The sequence below is a fragment of the Vigna radiata genome, chromosome 5 (genome assembly GCF_000741045.1).
Source record: "Vigna radiata var. radiata cultivar VC1973A chromosome 5, Vradiata_ver6, whole genome shotgun sequence".
Classification (NCBI taxonomy): domain Eukaryota; kingdom Viridiplantae; phylum Streptophyta; class Magnoliopsida; order Fabales; family Fabaceae; genus Vigna; species Vigna radiata.
The window spans coordinates 24875149-24895993 of NC_028355.1; the positions used below are offsets into that span (position 1 = coordinate 24875149).

At 35.8% G+C, this 20845-nt stretch overlaps 1 protein-coding gene across 5 annotated transcripts; it reads right to left on the reverse strand.

The window, feature by feature from the left end:
- Positions 1–909: 909 nt before the first annotated feature.
- Positions 910–20443, reverse strand: LOC106762007 (helicase SEN1). 5 transcript variants are annotated; one of them, XM_014645675.2, is made up of 22 exons: positions 20333–20437; positions 20105–20263; positions 19232–19616; positions 18417–18533; positions 18249–18328; positions 17754–17900; positions 17508–17656; positions 17286–17416; positions 17058–17180; positions 16852–16925; positions 13262–13864; positions 13031–13142; positions 12799–12936; positions 11336–11665; positions 8235–8508; positions 6909–8140; positions 5721–6123; positions 4699–5615; positions 4545–4610; positions 4339–4464; positions 2458–2702; positions 910–2381 (listed from the first exon to the last, which is right to left on the reverse strand). In XM_014645675.2, exons 2-22 carry the CDS (start codon positions 20236–20238, stop codon positions 1295–1297), a joined length of 6873 nt encoding a protein of 2290 aa, XP_014501161.1. In that variant the 5' UTR covers positions 20239–20263; positions 20333–20437; the 3' UTR covers positions 910–1294. The 5 variants fall into 5 exon arrangements, with proteins under 5 accessions (XP_014501161.1, XP_022636868.1, XP_022636869.1 ...); XM_022781147.1 differs by lacking the exon at positions 20333–20437 and having other exon boundaries at positions 19232–19420; positions 20105–20216; XM_022781149.1 differs by lacking the exon at positions 910–2381 and having other exon boundaries at positions 2543–2697; positions 20105–20443.
- Positions 20444–20845: the final 402 nt, after the last annotated feature.

The window sequence follows — 20845 nt, forward strand, 5'->3', positions numbered from 1 at the left end:
GTTTTGGACTAAAATTTAATTAAAGTTTTAGAGTGGGGCTAACCCACTTTAACCCTGACCCTAACCCACTTGAGAGGGGGCTTTGGGGATTGGGGCTTTTTTCTAGCCCCCTACTTAAGGGACTTCTTAAAATAGGGCTTTTTCAATAGTGGGTTAGGGCTGGCCTTGGGGCCATGGGTTAAATTGACACCTCTACCTATACCACATAACTAATATCATTTCTCCTTACCCCTTTCTATCAAACAAGGGCTAAATGATGGCCCTACAATTGTCGTCACCTCATTTTATGTAATAAAACTATTAAATATTATAAATATTATGATTTTTTAAATATATCTCTTATACAATCCTTGAACCATTTAATCTTGTGATAGTTTACTCAAGCTTAAATCTACCACGAGGACGACCTCCTCCACTACAACAACCTCCATTTTCACAACTGGAAATTAGGGCAAAGGAGATAGTCCCCTTAAGACGAGTTGGAAAAGGTTGAGGCAAGGAGACAATCCAGTAATGCAAGAGAGAAAACCAAAGGTAACCTAGGGTTTCAAGTGAGAGAAATCGTCATCAACACTAGAAGACTTCACCAAACAGTAAGAACAAAGGGAAAAATAGGCTCAATCCTCTGAGAGTTAAATTGTGGTCGAAAAGATTCCAGCTAAGAAAGCCCGTGAGACACACACCAAGGGCAGATGTGACGGTGACCACCGGAATTAGGATGAGCTATCGCCAAGGTTGGGTTGCACTAGTCGAGGCGCACAAGACCCAAGCATCGAAGGATAAAATTTTAACAGTGGACGGCAACCAACCAACGACATAGACAGTGACCAATTAACAATTTCTTTGTCAAAAAGTGGCAAACAAAGCGGAATCGACCCTACCAACTTTAGAAAATTATAAAAGAATACATAATGAATTTGAGAGAGCTTCATCACTCCTCCTCTCACATCTTCTCATATTTATATTAATAGATTTATGATACAATGAGTATAGAGAAGAGCAAAGATCAAACTGCAATCCTATGTACAAAGATAGGTACAGCTCATATAGCAGTTTTCCAACATATATATCTTACCTATATTTAATACTTAATTCTAACAATTGTAAAGATAAAAAGGTAACAAGACACCCAATAGCAATATCATACGTTGATTCAGTAAAATGTGCAAGAGGAATTTCAGTAAAGACAGAAAAATTCCCTTGCAGGTTAGCCTTTGTTATCAAGGATATAGAGTATTACTTTCTTATCATCCTTGTATTCATATCAACTAAAAGATAAATCATACTAAACAAGTCAAGGCAGAGGTTTACCACTTTTGCTCTTAGACGGCTTGATACTCCTACTAGCAACAGATGAGGAAAAGGGCCTTTTTGCAGAAACTTTTGTCACAGTGTCTTCCTTCTTCGTAGATATCAAAGATGAGTAAAGAATAGCATCTACAGCTTCACGTTGCTGTTTCCTTTTTGAAACTTCATCAACTTTAATTTTATTAGAAGCAGTACCTTGATCAACTGCATCTTTCTCTTTGTGACTGCCTTTCATTGAGGAAACAGAAATTTCAGTAGAACTGCTCCTATTCCCTCCAGAATGCAAAGTAGGTCTTTTTGATACCTTTTGCCCACCACTTGCCTCTTCCACTGGAAAGTCTAAATTGTTCCTTGATTGTTGAAATTTTAATTGTCTTTTACCCAATGTTTTATTTCCCATATCCTTAGTAATGGAGAAATGCTCATCTTCAGATTTCCTTCCCTTACATGGAGCATATTTTCCCAAAGCTGAAGAAGAATTCTCATCCCCATTACCCTTATTCCTGTCCCAGACTTCAGAGGCAACACGTTTCTTTTTCGTCTCAACAGTATCCTTTCCAAGCAAAATTTTGTTCTGGTCACTATCCTTAACCTTCTTCTCATGCTTCAATGGTCTTGCGTGATTATCAAAATTTTCAACAGAGCAATTACTTTTATCTGTTTTGAACATTGAATGATATGGCATCTTAGCCCTCATTATCAAGTTTCTTTTTTCAGCATCCTTCACAAGAGCAGCCCAGTTCTGGTTAGTCTGTAAAGTTCTAGCATTACCCAGAATCCAAAGTGATAACTTGGCCCTTGTCAAGGCAACATTCATCCGTCTCACATCAGCAACAAATCCAATAGAGTTTGAGTTTACTACGGAAGCAGTAACACCTGAATGAGCTGCTCTTACAGTAGAAAGTAACAATATATCCACCTCCCTACCTTGAAAACCATCCACAGTGTTAAATTCAATATCCGCTGCACTCAAAGATCCAAAAGCATTAAGAAACCGAGATCGCAGAAGGGAAAGTTGAGACTTGTATGGAGTAATCACACCAATTCTTCCACCAACAAATTCAGCAGGGTACCTTCGGAGACAATCCTAATTTTGTAAGTAAGCATCAGGATAAGCTGAAAGTAAGAGAAACAGAAAGTAAATTTAACCTTTTCTTGAAAAGCTTTAGTATTTCAACCGCAGCATCAGCTTCATGCTCATTACAAAGTGACATTACACCAGAACTTTTCCCACGAACCTCCTGGCCATCAATGATATCATAAAACATATATGGGCCAAGACCATTGATTTGATGAAATGGTGCTGATTTGTTAGACATTTGGCTTCCATTCAGTAATTTGTTGTCATAGAAATGCAATGACGGGAACTTGCAAATCTCTGGATGCATCCTATACTGCCATTGTGAGAAAAAAAAAATCATAAAGGGATTCAGCTTTGAATCATAGAACAGGACAATGTAAACATAAAACCACTCCATGCCTACCAAAACACATAGAGAGGACTGCTTGCAATGGTGTGATTGTTGATACATAAGTGCTCTTATTTATAATGAAAAAGAAACACTAATAAAGAATAAAATCAATACATAATGGAAAATATTTGATGAGAAATTACCCACTCAAATCAAATCATATCTCCTATTTAATGCAATCAAATCATATTTTTAGTACCCCTTCAAGTTGGATCATATGTCACCCGAACCATGTTTGTTACATATGTTACCAACACATAATAGGTGGTGGGATACTATCCTGATTACATTTCCTATGAGACTTTTTAGGATGGATATCAATTACCTTTTGATAGGTTTGTCCCTTAAGTGGGTTTGGTTGGATCCTCCCACTTTTTTTAATGTTTTCTTTTTTCTTATGGTATTTCAGCATGCTGCAGATAATTGGTGTAACTTGGTGTGTAACCTAGTTGATATTACAAGTTATATAGTGATGTCATGGCATACTTACCTTTATGAGAAACAAAAGTTGATCACGGGAATTATCAAAGTCTGTGTTGATTTCTCTTGACCACCTTCTCTCTCGTATTTGGTTGACTCATGGAAGACTGGACTTGACAAACTGTGAATAGCGCTTTGATTGTCTCATGAATTTAGTATGTTTCCACATTTTAACTGTTAGAAGCCATACAATCTCACAAGCATCTACTGCCATGTTTAGCAGATAATATGAGTTTCCCTTTGTATCTAGAATATTCTGTTGTTTGTTGTGAGCTGTCACAGTTTATTATCTATTTGTTTCAGCTGTCATTGTTTGTTATCCATCTACACACATTTCTATCCTAAGGGTAGTAGCTTCTATAAATGCTCTCATGAGTTTTTGTTTTGGGTGGGTTGACGTAATGAAAAACTCCATTTACAATTAGTCTTCTACTAAGATTCATAGCACTACAAAAGTTTCATCCAACACAAGAAAACAAATTCCATGTGGAAATGGCTACCAAATAATGCAAAAATAAATGAGCATTTGTTACAAATAGCTAAAGCACTCATCACTTAAACCTATCCAAAAATAAGTTTTCTTGAATCTTCTTGTGCGTCTCTCATCGATCCACATTCCTTAATGTCAAAATATTTAATAAGTTTCAGATTTTATTCCTATCGGTTTGGGTGTATATTGGTTTTATTACTAGCTTATCAATCCCACAATCTCAGGAATTTGTTTCCTAGAATAGGTTGTGCTTATTTCCTAAATTATCTAATCAATGTGTGTGTGTATATATATATCGGATGTATGTGATTAACTAGAATAAGAGAGAAATTATTTTCTTCTAAACTTGAGACTTAATAAGAAATAGGGTTGCCTCTCACCATTGTCTAAATTGTTTGATCAACAATAAAAAGGTAGTTTTCCTACTAGCTAAGGTCAGCTACAAGGATCAAAGAACACCTATGTATTCTGTCAAAAACAAATTATAAATGATTGCTCTCAGATCCATCAAAATCTATGGCATAGAATGAAGCATTGAACTAACAGTTCCTAAAGTATATTTTACTCATCTAGGCACATACGATGTACCTGTTCCGTAAGCATAATAACAGGATGCCCAGCCTTTTGTAAGCGTTCAAACATGCTACACTCATAAAGAAATTTACTGGCAACATTTGAGAGGACAGTTGCAGGAAGCTGCTTTGGGTCACCAACCTTGAATAAATTACAAAGGTCAGTTTTACTATTTACCCTACATCGGTATAAGTTTAAAAGCTTTTGGTTAGTACTCTTACCATAATGCATTTGGTTCCACTTGACTTTAAAAGCTGAAGAGGAATCAGAGTAGCTGGCTCAAGAGCCTGCAGCAACAAAAAAGATCAGAAGGTAAATATAGTTAACTAGAGGATTGTAGATAAATTATTTATAGCAGAAAAAAGATGTATATACTTGGGCAGCTTCATCAATTACAACAGCATCGAAAAGGGTATGTTCAGATGTCCCCCCAAACTTGGAGTTTAACATTCTCTCAGAGCATACCCCATAAAGATCCCCACCACAGCCACTCAATGTAGTTACCACTATTTCAGCTTCCTTTAGTATAGCCTTCCGCAACTTATTCCTAAGAGCCTTGGTTTCTTCATTGGCTTTCTTCTCCTGAGTCTGAACACTACAAAGATCTTTATATATTTGTCGTTTTTTATCATACAGTTTCCGTAACTCCATTTCAATTTCTGTCTCTGACATTTCCTTCTCATTTGTCCTAAGAGAGTCATTATACAGATGACTTTTAGCATTAGAATTCTGATCCTTTGAGTTAGCACGCTTGGCTTCGTAAAACCTAATAGAATCAACTAGTTTCTCTAATTTAGACCGCAGCATGGCTGATGAATCTACCCCTAAATCACTATTCACAACATTTGTATGCATCCTCTCTTCAGCCACACGTTGATCAACTAATGTATCAATAAAGAATGGCAATGAGTTTGAATGAACTGTTTTTGCATTTCCAACCCTCACGAGATAAGGCTTGTACATTTTCCCATTACTGCCATAAAGACCATGGCTAGAAATTCTTGCCACCAACTCATCCACTGCAGCATTAGATTGAGCACAGATAAGCACTCTCTGTCTCACATAATTTCCGAAAGATGTTGAAGAATTTTGCATATCATTGGCCAACTGTCTGGCCAATGCTGCATCTTGCCAAGCCCTTGCAATGGCATTCTGACTAACCTTCGGTCTAAAGTATGTAGAAGAATTTTGGTACAAGTTTTCACCCGAAGGATTTTTTAGACAACTCATCTTTGGTTGAGAAGCTAGAAGAGCACTGACAATTGCAACAATAGTCCGAGTCTTCCCAGTTCCTATATTTACATCAGCATACATGCAAATTAACAATTTAAAAAGTTTAAGCAGAAAAAATGACAAGATCTTCATGGTTTAAGGATAGATCGAAGTGGATCAACTACCTGGAGGACCCTGAATTAGACATAATTCAATAGTCTTTTTTGCTTTGACCCTTCCAATAGCAACACTTATTGCTTGAAGTTGACTGGCATTAAATGTTGACCTCAGAGTTTGCTGCAATGACTGGCACAAATTGGTGAGATCTACTTCTTTACATTCGTTGAAACAAAAGGAATTGTTGACAGGATTCAAAATGAGAGGAAGCAAAGGGATGTCTTTTATTGATGACAGTGCATGAAATTCTCGCATTTGTGGGGTAATGCTCATTATACGACAAACATGCCATTTACTTCGTTCAGTGAGATTCCTTCTAGCTTGATTTAATCGTAAAGAACCATTTTGAAAATAGAATTTGATGAGAATAATACTTGAACCTCTTTTGTTGTCTTTCTCACGCCTTTCAACCTGCAAAACACAGACAGCTTTAACATGACAGATTTATCCGCACTACTTCAGGTTTGGTGCATAAGTGGCTTGAGGTTAGCTTTTGCCACATTGGGGAACCAGCACAAATTTTGTTCAACAAAAAGGTGACCCAACGCACAGCAACTTTAAGGTTTAATGTAAACAGTTGGCAGGTTTCAAAAATCAAATTAACATTCGATGTTATTTGCCACTAAAACAAGATAAAAAATATATATTTCTGATGAAGGTTGAAAAAGGAGCAAATTAAGATAATAGCAGGAAAATTCAGAGTTCAACCATCTTATGGTTTATTGGATATTGCAATTTTCAAGCATGCTCAAGTATAGAATTAGCAATCAATTATCAGCAAAAGGGACAGCAGGCTTACCAATCATGAGCTCGCAAATCTTCATACTCAACAAAACACAATATGACATTTAAGTGGCTCAGCATGCTGATGATATTATTGAAAACTAGGTACAAGACACTAGGAACTAAGCCTGTTTGAGTTGGTTCAAAATAAGAAGAGCCAAATTGGTAGATATTGAAAGCTTTTAAACTTTTTTCAATATGAATTAAGATAGAAGTAGAAAAAATATGAGTTGGACAACAAAAGTGTTACATTATGCTTTCAAGTTTAGTATGGAGTAGTTTTCCTTAATTTTCAATCTTCAAATTTTCCACCTACTCAAGCATGCATAGCTTAAAACATTGAACTGTAAGACGTTATAGGCATTGGAGAAAAATATTTGGACAATAGCAATCACACATTAATGAAAGCATACCTTTCCAACCATATGAACATCATGAGAAGATTTTTGAGGAGGATCTTTTGTTAGCAAAAGAAAGTCATTTTCAGCAAAGCTCCTGCATTTTGCAGAATCACCATCATCATGGACACAGCGTACAATATGGAAATCATCAATTCTCTCAATTGACATCACAGAAAGGACTCCATAAAGCATCTCCTCCCATGAAGACATTTCAAGAAAAGAATTTTGTAGCTGTGCTTTGAACTCCTCCAAAACTAATGGCTGAAATATCTCAACATACTGTTCAGGAGATTGAAAATATACAGGAACTTCCTTTAATTTGTTAACAGTTTGGTTTTCATCTTTTCTCTTGGATGACAATCCAATTGTTGCAAAATAATCTATCTCAAGAATAGCTTTATACCAATCATCCAACCTTGGTGGCCTGAATCTTTTCATTGGATCCTCCAATTTACGAAGATAACCAGATTTGTTTTCAAAGGGTGTTTTGAGTTGAATAACTTGTCTTTTCAAAATTGTAGGCTTTGGTACATGCAACTGGACACGTCCCACAGATTTTAATGCAGTCTCTAGGGGATCACCATCTGCACCTTGATCACATAACGTTTTACTACAAGTACGTGACACAGTGTCAACAGTTTTGGGAGCCATGCTGCCACGAGTTTTATTCATATTTTTAGCATTGGCACCTTCATCCGAAAGCTTTGTCAAATTGTCCATATCCTTGGATTTTGAACTTGCTTCTTTCCTACAACTGTCTGAGCTTTCTGAATCAATAAACGAAGTCACCACAGGCTTATCATTTAAATTACCAAAACTAGCCTTTTTCTGGAAGGACTCCTTCCTTTTCTTCAAAGTTTTAATGAATGAAACATTCTGGTTTGAAGGGTCAGCAGCTGGTAAGCTAGTACCAAAATCATGGGGCACAATATTGCCATCAGAAATGTGATGAACATCATCACCAACTGATAAAATGTCTTTCTTGGAAGAAACTTTTGGTTCCACTTCATCATCAGAAAGAATAATTACACTGTCAGTGCTTTTGTTGCCAATCACAATTTTAGAGTCCAGATTTTGTAAGTCTATATACTCCATGGATGAAGAATGAACATCTGAAGTAAAACAGCCCTTCTCAAATGGCAATCTTTCAGATACCAATGATTCAGAGTTCACGGTTTCCTCCCTAGATAAAGAAACGGACAGGCATGACAGTTGTTTTGTCAATTCTTCCAAAGTATAACCATCTAAATTGACAATGCAAAACATTAATAAAATATATTAATGTCATAGAACTCACAGAATCATGGAGGGAAAATTGACTACAGAAATTAAACTCACCATTCAAAATAAGATTTTCTATGGTCATGATTGTTGACAGAGAAGTTTTATCACAAGAAGCTTTCAACTGATTCAGGATATCAGTAACAGCACGCTTCCAATATACAATTACAACTTTGAGTGATGACTTCCCCCATTCCATAAGATCGTGAAGCCATTTGAAATTCAATTTATTTTGTACAAGCATTGTGAGATTCCCCATCTCTTTATCACCAGATAGACAAAGTTTATTGACAAGAACAGGGAGAATCTCAAGTAATCGTACACAAGTCATCTGAAAAAACAAGCAATTATATTGTTCACAGTTGTACTTATATTTATTTAAACTTAAACTTTAAATAAAAATAATAGAATCTAGTAAAGAAAAAAATAAAAAACTATTGTTAACAGTTGTTAGGAAATTTATTTTAAATTTAAATTTCAAATAAGGACTTTAGGTAGTTAAGATCAAGATATGATTATTCAAATCTCATTTGGTTCTCCTTTACTTTCTCCCTTTTTTATTTTGTAATCACTAATCAGGGTAGTTAGGGTTTCTCCTGACCATCTTTGTCTATATAACTCATGTAATTTTGATCAATCCATAGAAAGAAAAATTATTCTATTATCCTAAAATTACATGGTATCAAAGTTTTGGCCCTAATCATGTGTTTGCCAACCATGTCTTCCACAAATTCTACAAGGGTCAAAGTTGTATCATCATCTGTGATCAATGTTCTTCCCTCAGGTTCCAATTTATAATTCCTTTTACTATGGAACAATTAGAGAACTGTTATAAGTTCTTTTCATAGGAAGAAAACCTAAGCCTTATATTGACTACAGACAAATTCAAACTAAACTATATAAGTGGAGGACAGCCCCACCTACCAAGCTAGTTTTTGTGCAACATTTAGTTGGGCCCACAATGGCAGTTAATTCATCCTCCTCTCTAAACAGAGAAGATATTTCCTTTTCTATTGTTCTTTTTTAGTGCCAAACAGAACTCCAAAGCTCCATGGATCATCAATTCTAGAGCTACAAGCCTGATGAAAAATTGCTTAAAAGAGTTCTTTGCATAAAGTCTTTGCACAGGTTTCATACATAATACGATAAGAATTGCAAATGGTACCTTTTCTACTATAGCATGTCCTGGTTCCATTCCTATATCTAAACCTCTAACTCTTTGAGAGACACCCGTTATTGCCCTCAAGAAGAGAGACCTCACACCAACGGTTCGTGCACAGGAACTCACCAAGATGGGACTTGGAGAGGCTGAAGCTGTCAATTGACCTGTTAATCTGGGAGAAGGAATTAGAGAAGGACAAATGCAACTACAGGCACCGTGCAGTTCATTGCTGTTGGAGAGATCTTGAGTGTCCTGGACTACGAGAATGATAGGCTGGAGATCAATCTAGCTATCGGGTTGGCAATGTATGATGGAACTATGGCAAGAACACACCTAGGTGCCACTAGGTCTATATTATCCATCCTTCGACAACTTTGGATGAGTCTTAGAGTTGGGATTGACATGATTAGTGCCAAGTCGGGCATCCAATTGTATCCGTTGAGAATGTAAAGAAGTTCCGTGCCGATAAAATGCTTGTATTCAGTGGCTACTTTATGATGTTCTTTAAAAATTTATTGAATAATAACTATGACCAGCTTTTCACCAAGAGAATAGCAACTATGAAAGCTCTGGTAGGAATACCAAGAAATCAATAACTATTACCAGTGTTTCCATTAGAGCGAGCTGACGCAGTTAGGACATTCCTAGGAGCTAACACGAGCTTCTGCAGATCTGTATTTGAATGCTTGATTGAACAAAAGCACAGGGGTAACCAAACGGGCAAACTTGTTGATTATGTGCTTGACAAAATGTCATGGACTGGGATGAGCGCATATAAATGGGTCTATGAATGTTTAATGCAAACAGACTCACCAGTATTTGTACATGAGACGGTAAAGGCTAAAACATTAGCTCTTGTGGAAGTGGTAGAATTTTTAGCAAAAAGCCAATATCCACATTTCTTCATGTATTTTGGTTCTCCTAAAGAGGTAAGTAAGTTGATGAGGTCACGGTTTCCCATTATATTGTCATTAGCCTGAGTTGTGAAACAAAGAACTAGGGGCAGGTTATCTAACACTCAACCCCCTACCTTAGACATAATAATTACATAAATTTACTAATTATTTCAACACTTCCCCTTAAGCTATGAGCAACCTTCAACCCATGACTTGGAGGTGAAATTCCTTGACTAGCTGCTGGTAGCAAGATAAGACAAACCCAGAGTTGCATACTTTCAGGATTCAACTCTTTCCTTATAGCTACCATGATTCCAGAACCAGCTTTGGTTGGTGTCAGATTTTTCTCAGGAGATACCACAATGGTGGTTGTTGGATGATGAACACTGACGATGGAGCTTCTATTTGCTCCATTGAAGGATTATGGTGGCACTGTGTGGAGGCAGCTGACTCTCACGTGACCGCTATGGAGGGTCAAAACAGAAATAGGGGCCTTCGGTGAGACGACCGGGAGTCGCACAGTATGATTCTGACACCGGGAAGGTGGCAGCACATGGACTGGAGTTTCTCCTTGATTTCTGTGGGATTGGCCGTCACTCAAGGAAACGATCCAAATCTCGTGATTGCCAGACAAAACTATGACAGTGAACATGGACGGATGGTGGCGAACAATGGCTGATGGTGAATGGAGGCAACGGACAGTGAAAACCAGCTAAAAAAGCACATAACCGCTCATTAAGGTTATGCACTGGTTGAAAGACAATTTTTTTATGGCCATCAGCGGGCAGCAGAGACAGTACTGGAAGAAAACTTAGAGAACCTGATTTGATACTATGTTGAGATTAAAACAGAGAAATATATTTGTAGAAACCCTCTCATAGTTCTGTATTTATAAATATGAAGGTTGATACAATAGGAAGACTAAAAGGCAAAACGCTCTATCCTAGGCTACTTGGACAGAGAACTAGGGGCGGGTTATTTAACACTCAACTCCTACCTTAGACATAATGATTACATAAATTTACTAATTATTTCAACAAAAGTATTTCAAAAAAACTGAACAAAGCAAATAGCCAGGGAAAACGAAGTCCAGATAGTACCTGGCAAAGATTGTAATCAATGAAGTTTTTGCCATCTACCAAGCATCTACAGAAAATATGCCATGCCTTTTCACATAGGAAACATCCAAATTTTTCCTTTGTTCTTTGTTCAACATTGGCAGCATTTTTAACAACATTCTCAGGCAAAGAACTGAAAGCTGGCTGCTTTAAAAACCCACCATGTGAGGAGAATTTTGGCATTCTTAAGACACTATGTGTATTATCTGGCAACTCTGGGGCAAGTAGACCCTCATCTTTGAGTAATTTGCATAAAAGAAACCAAAAATGATGTAGCGTATGAAACTTCAACAGAACAGAATCCAGTTGCACCTAACAGAGATACACGCTCAGATTAGTAAAAATAGAAAAATAAAGCAGGTCATAACATAGACGATGCCTCAGAAAGCTATACAAGGATAGAAAATAGTATATAACAGCCACTATTATTTTACATAGTTGTCTTATTATATAATACAAATATTTTTTATATAAAATTCATGTTAAGCATCACTCTGAACTAAGACATCTCAACTAGGTTGACGCCTCATAATTCAACCATCATTTATCATCACATGAAACAATTTATTGAAAAGAAATAAAAAATAAAACAAAAACATGGGGAGGCCAAACCAAACCCATGTTCAAAAGAAGTACAAGGCAAACTCCCTTAAAACTTATGCAAAACGAAAAAAAGGGTGTTGGAATCTATTATGAAAAACTTCTAGCCTAATAATCTAAGGAAGAGACTCAAACCATTGGATCTCATATCTTTTGTCAATACCCAAATTTGTGAGCTTATCCACACAAGAATTTTCTTCGTGAATGGGTTACTTTGAACTCCATAGCATCATAACTCTTCATGCATTTTCATCATGTCCCTCAAAGCGACTACGGAACAATTTAAGGAGATGAAACCAAAGTAAAATCACATTCCAACCACACCAGCCTATAACCATCAACCCAAGATTTCTCAATAGCCCAAATAACACCCATAATATAAAGAATTTTGAGTACCCAAATAGGAAAAACTTCCAATAGTATGTTGCTCATATTTAATTTTAACTGAGTTTCTATATTTTAAATACACACACATACACAGTGTCTCAACTGCTACGTAACCCATGCTGGAGGATCAACATCCATGTGTAGGAGTCTCTCAGCTTCATAGGAGGAGAATGCCGTTGAATGCATCTATTTAGCCCACAGTAAAAACAACAAGTGATACCGTTTCTCTCTAAGGGACCATTCATGGTTATCTTAAGGGAGTTTAGGATTAGGTTCGGTAAGCAGAGATAATAGATTGCATTGTTTCTGTTTTCAGCCATTTCTCCTGTTTTAGGGGATCCTTATCCTTCTCATAAATCATACTTCTCCACTGAAATTGCCTTGTGCACAAACACAAAGAAACAAACGGCAGACATTAACTAAATTATTATCAAGAAAACATTTGCTAAAATCATTACCAGTTCCATAGCATGCTTGAGGCCCTGAATAGTTGCATACAAAGAGGTCTTGTGAGAACAAAGAAATTTCAATCCACTTGAAAGACCCCGAGTATCTGAAATTTGTTCTAACATAGACTTTCCAAATTGTCGAACATCCTGCACGGGAAAAACAAATAAGAAAAAACAATGAGATGATTCATCACGTTCTAACATGGGTAAGCATGATCTTCAAGTTTTAGGAAAATTTTACATCATTCGGGTCTAAGAGTGAAAGGATTAAGCTTTCACTCATCAATGGTTCCCAAGTCCACTGACTTCGAAGTTCTCCATGTCTTATCTGAACTAAAAAATGTGCAGTTAACCTGATGTGCAACTCCAGACAATTAGTCAAGAAACTAAAAATTAGCTTTTAACTTAGAACCAGAAAATGCACAAACTTTATAGCATAATATAAAGATAAAGTGAAGTTGGCGTTAGGAACCTAATAAATGTTCTTAATAAAGGACGAGACATAGTCAAAACTTCAACTGAGTTTTTTGATTTGTTTCCATCTCCACCATCATCAGATCCAGTTGGAACCTTCCATTCAAATGAAGAGGAAATTTCTGGAGCATAAGATGAAAGGAAAGATCTGTTTGGAAGCACCATTTCTACACTATTCTCATATTCTACCAAAGGAAAACGAGATCGTGCCCAGAAAACAGCTTTGGAAAATGAAATTGGAAGGACTGAGGGATTAATATCAACTAAAACATCAACCCATAACATGGGAATGCATATCCACTGTCGGCAATCTTGAGAAGTTATTCCACTTTGAACTTTGAAGTGACTCCAAGAACTACTATTATCATTCTCTTTGTTGTCTGGAAAAGATGGCAGACAAATATCATCATTTTCATCGTCCAACTCAATGACCTCATCTGTAATGCCACGATCAGTGCTCAGAGTTGTGCAGCAAATCAGCACTGAATGCAGTAATGCAGTAGCATCTGAAACTATGATGGTCTGTATAAGGTCAAATGCAGGTTGCCTTAAAGAACTGTGGAGCGAGGAGTCCTTCAGAGATGATACAAGGGAAGGCCCCCTGTCCAATACAAATATTGAGAAGTGATCAGGAAACTACACTAATGAAAAAAGCAACAGACCAAGTACCAGGGCACTACCTCTGGTCTTGTATGAGATATACACTGATTTCCCATGAAAATGAATGCCTTTATTGGGCTATTAACAGTATAAATCACACAAAAAATTATTCCTACAATTAAAAGAATGTCATTAAATATAATCAGCACTTGAACCATTCAATTCTATTGATATATTTTTTTTAATAAAACTTAAATTATTATTAAATATTAAAATTAGTCAAGTTAACTACTTTTGTTGATTGTTGTATGTTAGATATTTGTTTCTTAAAAGATAGATATTTGTTTCTTATATATAAGACCGGAAGTGGTGTATCATTAGCACATAGCTTTCCATTGAATCTCATTCATAATATATGTTGTGAATAGAGGTTTTTTAGAATAAAAATGATCTTTGTGGTCTCCTTAATATTAGTGTTTGAAGTCTCATATCGACTAAAGATAAGACTAATTTCCAGTATATAAGTCGAGACAAACATTACTTTACAAATCAATTTTATGAGGTTAAAATCCACTTCTTAACATAATATCAAAAGCTATGGTTTAGAGTCTATCCTAACGAAGTTTATTGTTGAATCTATAGTTCCACTTGTTATCAGGTTGCTACTGGACCATCCATTAATCTTTAGTATCACGCTCAAGATGTATATTTCTCGCCGTGAGAAGGATGTGTTGGATGTTCCACATCGACTTGTATACCATAGTTGACTTGTATAGGTCACTTTTACTTCGTAAAGATGTGGGTTTCTCACTAATGTACTAATTTCTCTTAATGTACAGTTGTCATTTTCTGTTACTCTTAACAGAAAACTAATCTCGATAAAAAGTCAATGTACATAACATTCAAACTATTATGAGATTAATAAAATTACTTAGTTCCTTGTTCATTCTTTCTCTTTTCTCTCTATTTGTGTTATTTAAGATGGTATCTATAGCTTTTTCTTCCCTGATCCAGATTTCGTCTCTATTTAAACTGACCATTGCTTTCACTTGCTTCCGCATCTGTCACAAGCACTGTCAATCAGTGAATTGATTGGTTTGTATTTGTATTCTCCATTCAAAGTTGTGTTCATCGTCACACTCACGTCGTTTGTCTGCTCAATTAGTTAATTCTTCTTCAAATGACTTCTACCTTGTTCACATCATCTAATCAAACAATTTAACCGGGGATTTGAGTCCTTTTTTGGTGAAAACATTGTTTCTTCGGTCAATTGATAAGGGATCTTCAAGTAGTACGAATTTGAGGACAAATTCTCTTTAAGAAGGGTATGATAAAGGACTACATCATGAACATATAAGAAAAACTTGAAGAATATTTGCAATTCAAAGAATCTATGACAAAATCAAATATCAAAACATGTATCCTTGAATTTTATAATGTTTTATGAAGGAGGGAATTTAAAGAACATGAAGATAATAAGCACAATTGAAGAATAATTTAGAAAATTAAATAAATTGTAATTTTATTTTAAATTTACAAAATGTTAAATTCACTGGACGAACTAGGTTGTGTTCTTTGGACGAGCGAGCCTCGCTAGACAAAAGCTTGCATCTATAATTTTTATTTTTTGTTATTTTTATGTGTTTTGAGTTTTAGGCTTTATTTTTAGGTTTCTAGGTTTTGTTAAACTTATGTACCTATTTATAGAGGTATTAAAAACATAATGTAAATATTTTGAGTCATATTACATACATTTGCATTCTTTGAGAAAGGATTCTCTTGGTTCTTAGATTAGAACTTTGATTCTTATCAAAGATTAACATCTTTGTGGCGAATCTTCACTTGACTTATCAATATGCTAGATTGTGATGTTGTCATCCCTATCTTATTCTACATTCTTCTGTGATTTATTTTATTGTGTCTGGAGGATTCAAATTCAAAAAAGACCATACTCTTTCCTGAACACGATCGTATCATCAATTCTCTCTGATTTTATGTATGTGTTCAACTTATGTGTGTTACTATTTAATCGGTGAACTCCTTGTGTTCTCTCATCTTATCAACTTAATTGTCTTCATTATGATTATCTAACTTACAGTTGAGGTTCATCAAGTTTCTGCCAGCTTTTTCTAGTTTGCTGGTTCACTTTCACTCAAGTGTATTTTTGTTTCTCGCTTAGCGTATTTTATATCTCGGCATAATAAGATGAATCATTTTACCCTAAATTATAACAACTCATGGTTTTACCACTAGAGAAATAATTTTACGAAAATAAGTGCACCAACCTTGCTTTGTATTTGCATCTAATAACTTGTCTATAAGGAGGTTAAGAAACTAAATCCCATGTATTTCGCTTCAAAAGTGCATCATATTCTGGATGCATTGTAGCAAGCCAATTAGCATCCTCAAGTCCTGTCTTAATTGTTTTAGGTTCTAAATGAGCAAGGAACAAGGAAGGATGAATTCTGGACTGATGAACTCCAGAGATAGACTGAGTCTACATAGGAGGGGATTGACAATTGGAACTCGAATAGGGACAAAAGCTGACTCATAAGAAGATGGATTGCGGATGATAGGTGGTGTGTTAGAAGGTTTAAATTTTGACAAGATATTTAACAATGCTTGCACTCAACAACTTCGTTTAGGTGATGTGTATGAACCTGTGGGGCTAGATAAATCTATGAACAATGCCAAAATCATTAAAATGGTGTAAAAGGCTTAAATTTATTGCCCAATTTGTTTTTAAGTGCTTTGATTGGTTTGTTCAGTTGTAGATCAATTAGTGATTTGACTTGTTTAAACATGGAAATTATTTCAAATTTATGTTTGACAAAAAAGATAGGCAAGTTAACTAACTCTTACAAGTTGCTGACTCCAGAATTTGAGTGCTCAACTCTTATACATGAGTACAGACAACTGTCTAATACTAAGTCCACAATTAATAAGTTTCGTTTGAACACATAAAAAGAAGGGGTTCTGGCTTCTTACCACATATGTGCACACTCAAAGGGAGGACAAGGTGGGTTCATCTTGTAACCTCGGTGTACAATATGAAGCGCTATCTGCAAAGACAATCTTATATATAGCATTATACCAATGGTGATAAGCCAAAACAATTTGCAGTATCAATTAAAAAAGCGGAATAGATCACATGTTTATGTTCATCCATCATGCAAAAATCTAAATGTAATAACCTGACATGCCAATTTTCTTGTTAGAACGCTGAAGTTACTGCTCACTGGCACTTGATGGAGCAAAAAATAGAGAAAATACCTACGCTGCTTTTCAAGCTCTCCATCTTGCAAAGCTTCGAGAGACTGTAAATGAGATGAAATAACTCAATAATGTCAATACAAGAACAACCGTCCTTCTCCCAATACACGTACAACAAAGAAACAAATCAAATCACCATCCATACATGCCTGTAGAAAAGGTTGGAATAGACCAAAAATATCTTTATGGATTTTCTCATTGCGAGTATGGAAGCATTGACCAATTAAAGTGTTGCGCATTACACTTGGTGACAATGTAGACCTTAACCAAAGCTTACAACCTCAAACCAAGCCAAAACAACAAAACAAAAAGTCAGCAAAAGAAATGTATATGAATTAAAGAACGTGAAATGGAAAGGAAAAACAACATACCAAGCATTTCAAAGAGCAGTCTCAAGCAAGTAACGGCGTGTGAAAATTCAAGTGAATCACCACTAATATGATTGAGTACAATATCGACAAAAAAGGGATACCGTTCCAATATCCCTTCTTCAAAAGTTGAAGGGTCCAAGAAGCCAAGCCTTCACAGAGCATACATAATGATGTAGCACGAAAATATTAGTGAAAAACATACTGAGCTAAAGATTGATGCTACCAAATTCAAAACACACTTCTTACAGTGATTTGATACCAATCCATAAAGACACGCGATCCAATTGAGTTCTTGGTGCTGAGGTCTCCAAAGCCACCGGTAAAGCATCTGCCTCTAAACAGCCAATAAATTTCTTAAGCAATGGCTGCAAAGGTTCCAAGTCCGTTGCTCTCCTACACAGAAGCAAACATAGATCACATCAAAATGGGAAAAAAAAAGGCTTTTGACACCAGAAAACTCAATGAGAACATGGTGATGAAGAATGGATAAGTAAAGAGGCTCATATATATGATTTCAATAGTGATATGGCATATGCTACTATGTCCTTCCATGTCTTTCTCTATAACAGAACAGCCTTGTTTTTAGACAAGATAAGGATATCCATATGTACTTTTAGGAGGAATTTACAGATGCAGAGAATTTCCTTTTACAAAACCCAAGTTCAGTGGAACATCATCAACTTAAACATGAAATCACAATTGTGAAACTGAAGAACTTTCAAGCCAACCAACAATAAGTACCTGATTTTGCCCATTGATCCTGCTAAGCGATATCCAACAGAACGAACGCTTCTCTTGCAAAATAGTAATGCATAAACTCCCTAGAAGAAAATGGGCTCACCATTTAACATGCTGTAACAGAGAATCTGCTAGCAGTAATACACAGCGAGTACCAGAAATAAAACACACCGGAAATTGTTGATTCCCAGACAAAGCCAACTCATGCTTATTGTCGATAGCTTCAACAAACAACTCAAACTCGGTGAATAGAGGCTCAAAATCTAAGAGGAATGGGAACATCAACACCTGTGTGAAATGATGAACATAGGAAAATAAGCAGATAAACTCTAAACTTCAATTTAGAAAATCCATTCATAAAGAAAGTAGAATGAAACTAGTTATAACTACTACCACTTAAAATATCATAAGAGAATTACTATTTTAGCAACAAATAAAACTCACCATGTGTTAGGGACCTTGAAAAACCAGAGATAAACTCACAAACTGAACTAGTCACTATCAGAGCCGCAAATGGGCAACGTTTAGGAAGGAAAATCTCCCTTTCTCACAGGGTTCTCCCCGTCACAAACACCAACTCAAAAAACTCTCCCTCAACATCCCAGAAGATAAGAATGTATAGACTTCCTCAGAAAGTCTCCCCCTGTAACAACTAACAATTTTACTACTTTTATCTTTAAATTTCTTCCTAACCCTCTCGTTATTTCCCTGCCTAACACTATGTCCCAGTACAAAAATAAACAATTTGCTCTTCCCAGTGAGATTTTCAATTCGTCTAGTAGTGAAATTTTCAGCACAAAAACACATATGTAATAAAATACCATGGAAAACAGAAAACATATTTAGATGGAAAAATACAGTTAAAATATTTCTTGTACTAATTCAGAAGCAACAAAAATATCTGCATATAAAGAGAAATCGTCAGATGCAACCTAATAAGTAGAATCTAAAACATTATGTCAACCATACGGACACAGAAAACACACCTCATACAAAACATTAACAACTTCTGCATTATCGCAGGCAGGATCATACATTTCCCCTGCTATTTTTCTATTCACATCCCTCAGACGTAATGTCACCCTTTCACAATCAAGCTTCTGCAAGACATCGAGAAGAGGACCAATAGAACTAGACTCATACTCCGTGCTATACATGTGTTGGGCTTGATGATGCTGCGAAATGCATTGAAGGCAAAGACCCATTTCATCAGATATTCTCTTCCATAACAGCCTCAGAGGTGACTCTTGACAATCATTTTTGAAGTAATTGTAAAAAGTCTCCAAAAGCGGTCCCATTATATCCGAAAAGCCACACCAAATATGACTTCCACCGGGCAAACAAATTAGAAAATTATATGCATCTGCAAACCTGGCAATAATTACAGTCATTGTGGAAACTACACCAAGGCTCATTAGATATGAAACCAGTTAGGCAACACTGCCTCAGTAAAAGCATAACTAGTTTTTTTTTTTTTTCATGTGGAATAAAAGAATAACGTGATATAAAGATACTCACACAAGTATGACTGCCGATTATGTTTCATAATCATTTATTTATTTCCATACTTGTTCTTTAAACTCACCGTGTTTATCAAGTGTTTATACTGAGGATGTGAGGAATGTGTACAATGCATAAGCAACAGACACAGTAAACATCTGCTTTAGTATTATCACTCTGAACCTATTTTGCTTTCAGCAACAAGTCAAAATAATTCCCAATAAAACTAAAGTCGAAATTCGTGGGGAACCGAACATCGGCATTGCAAATCCATTATAATTAAAACGATGAACCGATTGTTGACTATAATTTGGATTCGTTCTGGCGCTGAAAATGAAAAAGGGGGAAAAAGCGATAACCATTGTTGTTTGAGGAGGTGGAGGTTACGACTCTTGGAGGAATCAACATGATCGTCATCGTCGTTCTCCTCTTCTTCCGCGATGCCTCTCCAACGGTCCAGTAGCTCCCCCCTACCAGCAAGTTTGTTCGCCATTACCGTTGATATGGCAGGGTTTATCCTGCAGATTTTAAATCATATAAATATTAAGATTACGATTATGTCTTTCACGCTAATTTCAAAACGAGACCTCCTTGCGACTGGACTGCAAAAGATTAGGGTGACGGCAGGGTTTTTTATCTTCACTTGTTACATTCCATTCGCGCGCTTCGTAAATGAATGGTATGTTTTTCTCATTATTCAATTGTTGAATTATTAATTTTCTTATTCAAAAGAAATATTAAATTTATTATATATTACTTTGAAACTTTTAAGTCTCGCAGCTAAAAACAATTTATCCAATGCCTTTTCATGTGAATATTTTGGATTTTGTTTTAGAAATTGCCGCGTTGCACGATTTGGTCCGTGAGTTAATTTTGTTAGCTAATTTTGTATAACGAATAGTTTGCGATTAACTTTACATAAACATAAACTTTATATAATTATTGTAATAATGATTGACAATTTTATTTATCGGATTAGTCTGGTTGTAATAAAATCAAAATCAAATAAATATTTGAAAATTAAACATTTCGTTAATAAGAAAATATATAAATAAATGATTGTGTAACCTATAGAAAAATTATAATTATTAATCAATAAT